Source organism: Mus musculus, chromosome 3 (genome assembly GCF_000001635.26).
Source record: "Mus musculus strain C57BL/6J chromosome 3, GRCm38.p6 C57BL/6J".
Taxonomy (NCBI): Eukaryota; Metazoa; Chordata; class Mammalia; order Rodentia; family Muridae; genus Mus; species Mus musculus.
Window position 1 is genome coordinate 40,902,993 of NC_000069.6, and position 14,081 is coordinate 40,917,073.

The 14,081-nt window shown below is 37.7% G+C and overlaps 1 protein-coding gene across 11 annotated transcripts in view; it reads left to right on the forward strand.

Annotated features, from left to right (window-relative positions):
• Abhd18 (abhydrolase domain containing 18) overlaps nucleotides 1-14,081 on the forward strand; it is a 67,044-nt gene that overhangs the window by 31,898 nt on the left and 21,065 nt on the right. For 3 of the 11 annotated variants that reach the window (XR_001783694.2, XM_017319591.2, NM_026622.4), the window contains 5 exons: nucleotides 1,894-2,001; nucleotides 2,880-2,964; nucleotides 7,511-7,611; nucleotides 13,694-13,772; nucleotides 13,880-13,964. Coding sequence is in view for 7 of the 11 variants with exons in the window: in XM_017319591.2 (XP_017175080.1) it covers nucleotides 1,910-2,001; nucleotides 2,880-2,964; nucleotides 7,511-7,611; nucleotides 13,694-13,772; nucleotides 13,880-13,964 (442 nt within the window). In the remaining 4 variants the exon portion in view is untranslated. Of the gene's footprint in view, nucleotides 1-1,893; nucleotides 2,002-2,879; nucleotides 2,965-2,997; nucleotides 3,227-7,510; nucleotides 7,612-13,693; nucleotides 13,773-13,879; nucleotides 14,076-14,081 lie in introns of those variants that run through there. The other 8 variants (NR_165084.1, XM_030252629.1, NM_001377110.1 and 5 more) reach the window with 7 other exon arrangements.

The following is a 14,081-nucleotide window of genomic DNA, read 5'->3' on the forward strand; positions in this document are numbered from 1 at the left end:
TTTGTCTCTCGTTTATTGTATCCCGAATGCAGCCTCTCTGTCAGGGGCCATGCTTCCTTCCCCCAGCCCTATCTACTTCTTTTCTCTTCAGAAAAGGGCAGACTTCCCAACAACCAAACATGGCATATCAAGTTACAAATGAAAACTTTTAAGGCCAAAGGAAGTACAGATAGGTTGTTTTGAAACAAAAATTCATTGGTTACAGCAGCTAGCTGCCAGCAGTGTAATATTTGTTTGGAGAACAAGGTCTTCACAAAAGTAATTCTGATTGTAAGATTGTGTGTGGTTCAGACACTGCAACTATACACCTAGGGCTGTCTATGACTGGAAAGTGTGGGTAGAAGGAGGCTTAGTGCAAAGCTGTGGGCTTGACAAGATTTTTGTGGTAGCCTAAGGAGTAACAGTATCTAGTAAAGATTCCCGGTTCTGAGAACTGTGAAACACTGTGAAGACTTGCTTTGCTGGTCCAGTTCTAAGAAGAAAGGAAAGTACCAGTTCAGTTGATTGTGGGTTACACTGTATACTACAAAGAAAAACTTGAAGGCATCCAGGAATGTTGCACACCTGAAATTCTAATATTTGGAGAGCTGAAACAAAAGGAATGCCAAAAATTTGAGGCCAATCTCACGCTACCAACAGTCTTGGATCACAGAGCTAGATATTATCTCAAAAAGAGCAGAACAAAGCAAAGCTGGGTTTAGTTCTTACCTATAACCTAGAGCTTGGGAGGCAGAGATAGAGGATCAGGAGTGCAGGGATAGCCTCAGTTACATAGTGAGTTGACAATTTTCATGTTTCATATATCTGTACGGTTAAACTTTAATCTGAACCGGACAGTGGTGACACATGCCTTTAATCCCAGCACTTGGGAGTCAGAGGCAGACGGATTTCTGAGTTCCAGGACAACCAGGGCTATACAGAGAAACCCTGTCTCAAACAACAACAACAACCAAAAAAAAAAAAAAAAAAAAAAAAAAAACCCAAAACCAACTTTAATCTAAATCATGTTTTATCCATATATATCTGAACTGTATCTTTCATTTTCATAAAATTGGGAATTGAACCTGGGATTTCATGCCTGTTAAGCAAAAACTTTGCCTCAGCTACATTTCAAGCCCAGAACTACACCTCTTAATTGGGAAAGGTTGAGCTAGATAAAAAAAATTTTCTTAGAAATATTTGAGAAATAAACTGGACAATTAAACACCTTTAATCTCAGTACTTAGGAGACAAAAGTAGTTGGATCTTTGAATTTGAGGCCAGCCCAGTCTGCAGAGGGAGTTCCAGGACAGCCAGGGCTGCATAGAGAAATCCTGTCTTTATAAAAAAAAAAAAAAAGAAATAAAAAGGAAAGAAAAAAAAAGGAAAGAAAAAGGAATATTTGAGAAGTGAATAGTATTTAATAAGAAGCACTAGTACTGTGTGTTCACTGTTAAAAAGAGTATGTTGAAGTTTGGTTCTCTCCTGTGCTAGCAATTTGGCCTAGGATAAATAACTCTTTTCTCTGTGCCTCAGTTTCCTCTGTATAACTCAGGTAATCCTTTTTCAAGGGTCCTTGTATAGCTTAAATTAGAACATGTAGTTGTGTTGTAAATTAAATAGTGTCTAGCTAATACTACAGAACTATGTGGCTATCATTCCTTAATCTTGCTTTCCAACACATTTGGTACTTAAGTCAGTCCCTGTACTTAAGATGAAGAAGTCATTGTTTGGTAAGGCTTTAGGCTCTTCATTTCTCTACTTTCCATCCCAGTTCTTCTAAATCTCCTATATTTTTACAAAGATTTACTCGTCAGTCTTTAATTTTGCCTGATATTCAAATAAGTGGTTAGAAAATTGCTGCCTTGTGGGCAAGTAAAAGTATTTTAAAGTAATTTTAAATTTTACTTCTAGATGCTGTTTGGCACTCATGGGTGTAAGCAAGTTAGATATTCTATACCGGAGACTTCTTCTCACAAAACTTTTCATCAGAGGATGGGGAAGGCCAGAAGACCTCAAGAGGTAGTGTGTGTGTGTGTGTGTGTGTGTGTGTGTGTGCGTGTGTATGTTTCATGAATGCTTGACTGTTTATTTATGTGTATGAGTACCTGCCTGCATGTTTAAGTGTTTGTGTACCACCTGTGTGCCTTGTGCTTGTGGAGATTAGAGTGGTAACAGGATCCCCAGGAACTGGAGTTGTGCATGATCATGAATTACCACATGGGTCCTGAGAACCAACCTGGGTATTCTGCAAGAGCCACAAGTGCTCTGAGTTACTAAACCATCTCTCCAGCCTTGAATGCTTATTTTTAAATTTCTTTTTTAATACACATTTAACATTTTATTTTAGTTATAATATATTGTAGCTTCAAATCTAAAGTAGCTTATTGATGAAATTAAATATTGAGCTTCATAAAAAGTTTTGCTTTTATCCTCTTTCTTATATTTGTACACTTTAGCATATAGCATCATGACTTGGGTACAAACTAGTTTTTTAGCATCACTCTTTACTATCCTGTGTGAAGTCGTGTGTGGTTTCCAGGCTCTGATTTTCTTGGGTAACTTCAATTTTCAGTGACTGTGAAACTGGAATATGCTGGACCTCATGACAAAACCTGATCCTGAGAAAAATTATTTTCAGGATTGACTCCGTTCATTCTGAATCTTAAATGTTTTAATTCTGAACAATTTTGTTTCTCATATTTCTTGAGAGAAGTTTCCCATTCCTAAAAGAGAGAAGAAAAAGTACCCTTTTCTATTAATGATGAAAGCTAAATTACACAAGACCTCTTAATTGAATTTTCTAATTTTAATCACTGTTCATCACTCATAACATAGTAGGTCTAATAGTTAACATAAAAGGTTTATCTTTTTATTTAAAAAAAAATGTTTCCTAACAGACTCTTTGAATTCAGAAAGATGATTGGAAATCGAGAAAGGTGCCAGAACCTGGTTTCAAGTGACTACCCGGTACACATCGATAAGGTATGCAAGAACAAACCGAGGATTGAAGTCCTGTAGCAGTCAGTCACCCTGAGACAGTGCAGTGGCACATGTATGCATATTTCAAGAGTGCTATTCTGTCGCAACCACATTTTAGTTTTATTCATAAGTAGTGGGGAACATATGTTTACCATTTGCCTGAATACATAGTATTTAGGCTGCATTTTTCTGAGTTTCATTTTGTATCCTTAGGCTCCTGAGGGTTCAATTATTCAACATTAAAGAAGAATAATAAAGAAGATTAGTAAGTATTAAAAGAAAGCAATCTGCTTGTAGGATGAGCACATTAGGCATATTTGCAAAAGCAGCTGTTAGGAAGTACCAGGGAGCTATAATGGGAATACAGAGCTCAGAGAAGACTGGAAGGTGCTCTGAACTTAGAGAGGGAAGAATATGTTTTATATTGTTTTGTTTCATAAGCAATCAGCTGCTTTTAGGTAAAATTTAAGTTTGTATAATTGAGTACTTTAAAATAATCTAGAAGGGAAATAGATGGGTGGGTTTCACAATCTCTTTCTGACCTTCAGCTGAAGTAAGTATAACTTGCATCCTTTACATATTGGATATACTGGATATATTTAGATTCCCGTCATCAAAAGTTCCTCCCCTCACCCCTCACTCCACCCCTCCCAAAAGAAACCCTGAAGCCTTTTTCACAGCTAGAATGTTACATTTGGTCTAGATTTTAAGAATTTCTTTATGATTCAAATTTTGGTGAATATTTTTCTCTTTATAAAATATTATGTTTATAAAAAGATGGCCTTTTTTTTCTTGTATTTTTAAAATTATAGGTCTTTGGGCCAGGTGGTAATAGCACATGCATTTAATCCCAGCATTCAAGAGGCAGATGCAGGCAGATCTCTGTGAGAAACATTGCCTCAAGAAACAACAACAACAAAAAAGAATGTTTTATATATATATATATTCACACAAATACATATATATGTACATGTGTATATGTGTGTATATGTATGTGTATATATATATATATACATACATACTTATACATATATACATACATATATATATATATATATATATGCACACACATATGCTTTTAGTTAGGTATGTCTCCTGGAAGGCAGAATAGGATCTCTGTGAGGGCAGCTAAGGCTATAACAGAGAGATCCTATCTCAAAAACAAACAAAAAAACAAAAAACAAAAAAAAAGAAAAACTGGAGTAGGCTTTTATATGCTGAGGAGATGGTCCAGTGTGTACTTGCTCATTGCACAAGCATGAGGACCCAGTATCCACATACAAGCCAACCACGAAAGTGGGTACCTTTAACATTAGCACTGGAGAAACAAGGACAGAGGAATTTTGGGGCCTGCTGATCTAGTAGAGACTGCAAGCTTCAGGTTCAGTGAGAGACTTCATTGCAAAAAATAGAGCATCCTGGCGTGGGAGAAACTGCCTTTAATCTCAACAGTAAGGAGTCAGAAACAGGCAGATCTCTGTGACTTCAGAGCCAGCCAGTCTGCATAACAAGTTTAGGAAAACTTGTAGAAAGACCCTGTCTCAAAAAAACAAATACAGAAAACAAAGTGAAGATCAATAGAGGAAGACAACCTGTTATGACTTCTGGCCACCACAGATACATGGGTAAACATGCCCACATAGTTAGGTGGACAAACATCCAAACACACATATGCAATAGAAATATATACACATGTAAACATACCAAGAATAGAGACTTTTAAATAAGCAGAGTGTGCCAAGTACAGATCAAGTCTCCTTTCATCTCTGCTAGTCTCCACCTCCTGATCCTGTTTCTGCACAGCCACAGAAGATACTGTTAACAACTTGAGAACACACGCCCACCCTCAGGCTTTAAATTTTTTAATTATATAAATTATACAATGGAATGCTTTAGAATTGTTGCCTAAGTATATATCCATTAGCTATCACTTTTTTTAAACTATTTTATTCCATAACATTTTCATTGACCCCCAAAGACACACTATCACTCTAGCTATGATTTCCCACAGCTTCTGTCCCCACTTGCTGGCAGTTACTAATTTGCTTTCTGTATCTATGGAGTCTCATATTTAGGGTACTTCTTAGAAATGGAATTATGCAGTATGCAATCTTTGCTATTTGGCTTAGAAAGTATTCTTGGGTTTATTAATTTTCATTATTATGTTGTGTACATGGTCTGTGTGGGTAGGCACACAAGCCATCTCACACATGTCAATTCATAGATTAGAGAACAACTTTGTAGACCTGATTCTATCCTTTAAGTGAGTTCTGGGACTTGAGCTCGGGTTGTCAATCTGGCACCACAAGTGCATTTGTCCTCTCTTGCCCCTCTTGGTATGTTTATAAGACTTGTCCATGTTTTACCATGCATCAGTAATCTTTTCAGTGACTTATAATTTCTTATCTAGTCTTAAATTCGTAGACATTTGGGTTGCTTCTACTATTTAGGGGTTTGTGGTTTGTTTTGGGTTTGATGGTGTTGGTTGGTTGGGTGGTTGGGGTTTTCTGGGTGAGGTGTTTTGTTTTCTTTATTGCACTGGTGTTTTGCCTGCATGCATATCTATGAGAGGGTATGAAATCACATGGAACTGGATTACAGACAGTTGTGAGTGCCTATGTGGGTGCTAGGACTTGAAACTGGGTCCTCTGGAAGAGCAGCTAGTGCATTTAACTCGTGAACCTCTCCAGCTCCTGGTAGGATTTTTTTTTTGGGGGGGGGTGGTTTGGATGGTTTGGTTTGGGTTTGTTTTTGATTTTTTGTTTTTTGTCAAGAGTTTCTCTATATAGCCCTGGCTGTCCTGGAACTCACTCTGTAGAGCAGGTTGGCTTCAATCTCAGAGATCCACCTGTAAGTGCTGAGATTAAAGCATGCCCCAAAACACCCAGCATGTTTTGGGATTTTTTTTTAGATTTATTTTTATTATATTTAATTGTGTGTGTGTGGGGGGGGGTTGTTTGTGCACATGAATGCAAGTGCCCACAGAGCTCAGAGGGATGAGAGTCCCCTGGAGCTGGGGTTACAGGCAGTTGTAAGTCACCTTCTGTGGGTGCTGGGACTCAAATGCAGGACCTCAGGAAGAGCAGTATGTGCTTTTTTAACCACTGGGCCATCTCTCCAGGCCTCTAGTTTTGTCTTTTTAATGATGGGGCCAAGGAATATAGATCATTGGTAGAATACCTGCTATATGGAAGAAGAACAGTTTACTAATCTTAATTCACAGGTAAAAATACTGAATCTGAACAACTGCAGCCACTGACATAGATTTTTGTTTTGTTTTGTTTTCTCTGCTTGTTTTTTGTTTTATTATAGTGAAAATATGTGATACCTTCCTGCTACTTTAATTTTAACCTTTGACTTGAAATAGGATTTTTTACACTAAAAAGTAACTTCTTGAGAAGTAAGCTCAGGTATTGAATGTTAGCAAATTGCCTTTTTTATTGTTGTTTGTTTTGGGGTTTTTTGTTGTTGTTGTTGTTGAGACATGTCTTGCTATGCAACCCAAGCTAGCTTTGAACTCATGGGCCTCCTGCCTCAGCTTCAAAATTGAATTGATTTTAAACATGTGTTACTATAGGTACCTACGAATTGTTTTTACTACGGAAAAAAAATCCCCCTTTGTCCTTACATAATGCACCAGCATATCACATAGTGAAATGTGATATCAAACCACTCTGAATGCTTGATAGTAGCTTAGATGGCACCAAGTTACTGCTGCTTCCTAATTGTACTTTTGATTGCTTTTATATAGTTGAATGATTTTGATTGTTTTTGTTTTTGTGGTACCTAGAGTTGAATACAGGATCTCCCTACTTGCCACATGCTCTGTACTAAGCTGTACTCCTAGCCCTGTTGAATGGTACTGAATTCCTTTAACTTGTATTTTATTTTGAAAATTGCCTGCCAGTGTGTGAATTAAATCTATTATTTTCCAACTATACTCCAGCATAGAAGGAAAACAAATATTTATGAAAGTGTCTGTAAAAAGGCACAATGGGGCTGGAGAATTGGCTTAGTGGTTAAGAGCACTGGCTGTTCTTCCACAGGTCCTGAGTTCAATTCCCCGCAACCACATGGTGGCTCACAACCATCTATAATAGGATCTGATACCCTCCCTCTCCCGGTGTGTCTGAAGACAATGAAAGTGTACTCTATAATAAAATAAATCTTAAAAAAAAAAAAAAAAGGACACAATGGATAATTCCCTGCTAGGTAAATATAAATGAAGGCGTTTGAAAGACGAAGCATGAAATATTTCAGAACATATCAGTTACTTAGTTACTAAATAAATATGAAACTGTAGATAGTCTTAAATAAAAATATATATTTTGGTTAAAAAATGGGTCAAAAAAGAAAAAAGTAAGCAATGAAAAAGTTTTGGTTCTGAGGATGTTGCTTAGTTGTTGTAGGTAAAAATGATGCTCATGTGCAAGAACTAAGAGAATGTTAGTGATTAGTTGAATAGATTTTATTTTTATCAGAAAAAAAGTCCATGATAGCCCTCTATCTTAGTCTACTTTGTATACACCTCCATTTTCTTTTCCTTTAGGTTGAAGAACAGTCAGATTGTAAGATCCTAGATGGACACTTTGTTTCTCCCATGGCCCACTATGTGCCTGGTATCATGCCAATTGAATCTGTTGTTGCAAGGTAAGGATCTGTTTGGCAAGTAAGATGAGTGAGTTGTGTCTAGCAGTGCATGTAAGTACTGCTTATGCTTACAGAGTGTGGATAATGCCCTCAACATTCACACTAGGAGATTAATTGCCCTCCATGCATAGTTAGTGATATCAAGGTGAGGTGAAAGCTTAAGAAGTCAACACCATTTTTGTAAAAATTCAGACATGCACAGTCCCATAGAAATATTTCCAAATGATTGTAGTCATATACCAGCTCTGCTCATTTCTAAGTAGAGTTTGCCTTTTAAATTTTCACTTTTAGTAGTGAGACAGTTTACCAGGTAAGAACAACTAAGCATGTCTGATGGCAATTCCCAGGACTCGAATGGTCGAAGGAGAGAATTCCCACAAGTTGTCCTCTGATTTCCACATGTGTGCCCGCCCCACACACACAAAATTAAAAACATTTCATTTTTAAATTTCTATGCTGGGCAGTGGTGGCGCACACCTTTAATCCCAGCACTTGGGAAGCAGAGGCAGGCAGATTTCTGAGTTTGAGGCCAGCCTGGTCTACAGAGTGAGTTCTAGGACAGCCAGGGCTATACAGAGAAAGCCTGTCTCAAAAAAAACCAAAACAATAAAAAATAAAAAACGTATATGATGATAGGGCTCTAGGATGGCTGGGGATACACAGAAAAACTCTGTCTCAAAGCCAAAAAAAGAAAAACAGAACAAAACAGAACCAACATAACATGTATTTGCTTGTGGTAGGCAGTAGTTTTCTTTGCTCTAAGAATATTATTATTTTAAATTTTATTCATTTATTTATTTATTTTTATATGTGTTTTCCTGCATATATGTCTGCATCATGTATGTGCTGGTACCCAGGAGGCCCAAAGAATGTGCTAGATCTGAGACTTGAGTTATAGATAGTTGTGTCTCACCATGTGTGTTCTGGAAATTGGACTTGGGTCCTTTAGAAGACCAACCAGGGTGTTAGAGAGGTGGCTCAGCAGGTAAGAGCACTAACTGCTCTTCCAGAGGTCCCGAGTTCAAATCCCAGCAACTATATGGTAACTCACAACCATCTGTAATAAAATCTGATGCCCTCTTCTGGGGTGTTGAAGACAGCTATAGTGTATTACATATAATAATAAATAAATCTTTGGGCAAGAGTGATGAGCAGGGCGGGAGAAAGCAGAGGTCCTGAGTTCAATTCCCAGCAACTAAATGATGGCTCACAACCATCTATACAGCTACAGTGTACTCATATACATAAAATAAATAAATAAATCTTAAAAAAAAAAAAAAAGAAAAAAAGAACAGCCAGTGTTCTGAACTACTGATCTGTTTTCCCAGATTTGGTTGGTTGGTTGGTTGGTTTTTAGTATCTGGTTTTAGTTTGATTTTTTTTCTTTTAATAAAATCAAAATAAAATGCAAGCAATGTTGTATAGAACAAAAACCAAGGACTTTGGCATTAAACAGATCTGGACTGAACCCTGACTCCACTACTTATTAAACCAGTGACCTTAGGGCCAGTTATTTCTCTGAACCACGTATTGTAAAATCGAGATGACAACACTTCATCCCACATGGTTGTTAAAGGGGCTGAGTGATACAAGGAATGAAAATTGTCTTCACTGACTATAAAAGACAGACTTAAAGCTTGACTTTCCAAAGGACCATGCAAAATCCGAAAAAGTTTTAAGGAAAAGGAAGAAAATGCTACTCAGTTCATGTGACAGAAGATAGGGCTTCCCTGCTAAGCTTTCCTGTTAGCTTCCAAAACTCCACTGGGTCCAGATGTGGTGGCTCAAGCCTTTATAGTACTCAGGAGGAAAGGCCAGCCTGGTCTATATAGTGACTTCCAGGCTAGCCAAAGTTACAGAAAGGCCCTGTTTCAAAAACAAACAACAATCAAGAAGTCAGCAGTGTTTGCCTTTGAAGTCTATAGTTTGAAACTCAAAAGTACTACTTTCAGCATTTTTAAGTAGTCAGTAAGAAAAGCAGTGACCTATGGGCAGCAATGTTAAGGTCAAACTACTCCCTGAGGTTTAAAGGCAATATTCACAGGTTACTGGCATAAAGTGTCTTGCTCTTAACTAGGGGGGTGTGTGCGCATGTGAGTGTATGTGTGTTAATTATAATGGCATTTACAGAGAGGAACTGGGAAAACGGACATGAGTCCAAGGGCAGTCATGTCAAGTAAGTCAAGTAAAAGGAAGTTGTAGTAAGACATGGTGGAGACGGGCACTGTGCTACTGAGTCTGGAATCCCATAATATAGAAAGCTCGGGCTGGAAGATCAGGAGTTCAAGTCTAGCCTGAGCTATATATGGAGACTTTATCTCATGGGGAAAAACAAAACAAAACAACAACAAAAATCAGAAAAGAAAGAGATAAAAGAGTCCTTCTGTGAGGCTACAGATGCAATGTTCTAATTACACAAATTACCTGACCACACATTTCACTGCTACTGCCCGTCTTCCACCTATCTCTCCTCATACACTTCTAAAACTTAGAATTTGGAAAGTTACTGTGTTACATTCTATTATATAACTGCAAAAGGCCATATAACTTAGTATTTAAGAGCTCAGAACTTAGAATTCCAGCTATACCATTTCTAGATTTCAGACCTTACACAAGTCACTTAATTTTTCTGTATCTCACTCTCCTCATCTGTATAGTAAGAAAGTAATGCTACATACTAAATGAGTTGGTAGTAAAATTTTTTTTCTTTTCAGGGAATCATTTCTCCTGATATATACAGTGTGCCCAGCACCTCTTTGGGCACACTATGTCTGATACATGAACAGACAAGCAGTCACGTATATATATACACTAAAATAATAATTTCTTAAAAGAAGAAATAAAATAAAACATATCCAGTTTGCTGGACATGGTAATGTATGCCTGCAATCCCAGCACTTGTTTGCATAGTTTATTTTTGTTTCTGTGTTGACATCATGTCTCTCACTATGTAGCCCTTAACTGGCCTGAAGATTACTCTGTGGACCAGGCTAGCTTTGACCTTGTCATCCTCCTGTCTCTTTTAAGAACTAGGGTTATAGGCATGCACTACTGCACTGACTTAAATCCCCAAACTCAGGATTTAGAGGAAGGAGGATGATAAGCTCCAGTCCAACCTAGGCTACATAATGAGACCAGACTTTAAACAAGCAAACAAATCAATGGAACCGAACATAATCCAAAGCATGTTTTACATTTAAAAAGAGTAGAACAAATAAAAAGCTTTCTATCCTATTTTTTAGGACTCTTAAAAAAAAACTATTTGTGTGTGGATGTGCATACATGTGGGGGTGAAATGACAACTTGAAGATGTTGGTTCTCTCCTACAGTGTGGGATGCAGAACTCAAGTGCACCCATCTGGCTTGGCAGCAAGCACCTCATCTGCTGAGGCCATCTCACCAAACTTCTAGGACATTACAATGTTTCAACTTAACTCTTCTTTCTTGTGTGTGTGTGTGTGTGTGTGTGTGTGTGTGTTTTGGTCAGAGTTCATGTATGTGGATTCACATGAAGGTGGATAGTGGCTGTAGGTCAACCTCTATGTTGTTTTACAGGAATTATCCACCTTTTCCTTAAAGTAGTGTCTCAAGGGACCTGGAGCTTACAGATTAGACTAGACTAGCTGAGCAGCAAGCCAATCCTTCCCTAGCATTAGGATCACAAGTGAATACCAAACCTGGCTTTGGTTTTTTTTTTTAGGTTTTGTTGTTGTTGTTGTTTTGTTTTTTGTTTTTGGATAGTTTCACCTATTCCAGGCTGGCCTCAAACTTGCTGTATAGCTGAGGGTGACTTTGGAGTCCTTTTGTTTTTAACGATTTATATATTATTATATGTAAGTACACTGTAGCTGTCTTCAGATGCCCCAGAAGAGGGCATCAGATCTCATTATGGAAGGTTGTGAGCCACCATGTGGTGGCTTGGATTTGAACTCAGGACCTTCAGAAGAGCAGTCAGTGCTCTTAAAGGCTGAGCCATCTCTCCAGTCCCTACTTTGGTCTTCTAATCCTTCTGCCTCTAACTCCTAAGTGCCGAGATTACAGGATTGTACTAAGGCCAATTTTATGTTTTGCTGGGGATTGAACCCAGGGCCTTTTGCACATGAGGTAAGTCTCCACCAACTAAGCTACATCCCAGATCTTTACGTGGTTAAAAATAAGGTCATAGTGCTTGCTTACCTCTCTTGTCTACTTGGCTACTACAATAACACTTGGAAGTCTCACATTGCTAGCTGAGCCATTGATCAACCCCTTTTGTTTATCTTTTTCCCTTAGAAATGCTTATACATTAGGGAATTTTCTGGGTTTTGTTTTGTTATAGGGATAAAAAAATAGGAGAATTTGTATATCTTAATTATCATGATTGAAGCTATATATGTGGGTGTGTATATATAAAAAGATATGGATACATTTCATTATGTATATATGAGCTACTCATTTTAAGTATATAATTTAATAATCATTGTAACTTCCAAGTCATACAACTATCTTAATGGAATTTTTAAAATCATTTTGTTGGCTGGTTGTGGTGCATTCCTTTAATCCCAGAACTTGGGAGGCAGAGGCAAGTGTAGCTTATTGAGTTCAAGGCTAGTCTGGTCTAAACAGAGTTCCAGGACAGTTAGGGATATGTAGAGAAACCCTTTGTGTGTATGTATGTGTGTATATACAAATATATATATATATGTATATATATATATATATATATATATATATATATATATATATATATATATATATGTATGTATATATATATATGTAAATATACATTTTTGTGAGACTTGAGATTGAACCTAGATCTTGCTCATGGTAAGCAGGTGCTTAGCTTAGCTTATGTACTTTCTTTTTTGTTTTTGTTTTTGAGACAAGGTTTCTCTGTAGCCCTGGCTGGGCTGTCCTGGAACTCACTTTGTAGACCAGGCTAGCCTCGAACTTAGAAATTCACCTGCCTCTGCCTCCCAACAGGGATTTATTTATTTATTTTAGGTATGTAAATATATATAGTTGTCTTCAGACACACCAGAAAAGGGAGGGCATCAGATCTCATTATAGATGGTTTTGAGCCACCATGTGGTTGCTGGGAGTTGAACTCAGGACCTCTGGAAGAGCAGTCAGTGCTCTTAACCACTGAGCCGTCTCTCCAGCCCTACTTATGTACTTCCTTAACTGTATCCCCAGCCTCACTGCTCAATTTCTATAGAGAATAGTCATCTAGTTTCATCTGACAGTAACACCATGCCACATTAAATAAGTCCATGTCCAAAATGTGCTAGAAGTTTGGCATGCCTGCAGCTTATTTGTTGTTTCCTCCCCATAAGTGGCATCATAGGTAATTTCCTTTTTTAATTGTTTTAATTCTTTACAGTTTCATTCATAAACATAGTATTCTTTGCAACATTCTATTCCCAGTATTCTCATTCCCTCCTCCATCCCACCAAATCCCTAATCTTTCTAAGAAAGTCTTTTTCCTGCTTTCATGTTTTTTTCCTCTTAACAAATATTAGGCTTATAATATTCTAGCTTTTGGACACATAGTTACAAATTGAATGTCAAAATTCTAAGTACTTACTTCAGGTTAGTTAAAGTATAGGCCAGTCAGATAGCTGAGTGGTTAGAGACACCCTGTTAAGACTGACAGAGTTCAATTCCTAGGACTCCTGTGGTGGAGGAAATGAACTCCTGCAAGTCATCTCTGACCTTTGACCTGCACCAGGGCACACCCATCCCCACACATACAAATACATGTTAGTAAATGTAAATCCTCTGCCCCATCCTTTGAGAGAGAGAGAGAGAGAGAGAGAGAGAGAGAAAGAGCTGAATTATGATACTTTTTAGCTTGTTTGTTTAGAACTGGGCATGATGATACACACCTGCAATCCCAGCACTCAGAGGTTTAAGGCAGGTGGACCACAAGATTGAGGCCAGCCTAACCTACATAATAAGTTCAGGCCAGCCTAAATTATATAATGACAAGACCTTCTCCATGAATTAATTAAACATAAATAATCAAAAACATACATGGATATGTGTGTGTATAGTTTATGGTTAATTTTCATTTATAAAAAAAAATCTCATTTTTTTATAGATTCCAGTTTATCGTGCCTAAGGAATGGAACAGCAGGTACCGACCTGTGTGCATTCATCTGGCTGGAACAGGAGACCATGTAAGGCTTGTGATATCATAGGACTTCAAATCTAGAAAGATCTTAGCACTTCTCCTCAGCACTTGCCTATTATTGTATTCTTAATGTGTCATCTCTTCTTTCCATAGCATTACTGGAGGCGCAGAACACTCATGGCTCGTCCTATGATTAAGGAGGCCAGGATGGCTTCATTGTTGTTAGAAAACCCTTATTATATCCTTTTGTGATACTCAAAACATTTCTTTCTCTCTGTTTATGTACTTACTCTTCAAAAGAAGAACATCCTGTGCTCTCAACCACTGAGCCATCTCTCCAGCCCCCATGGTAACT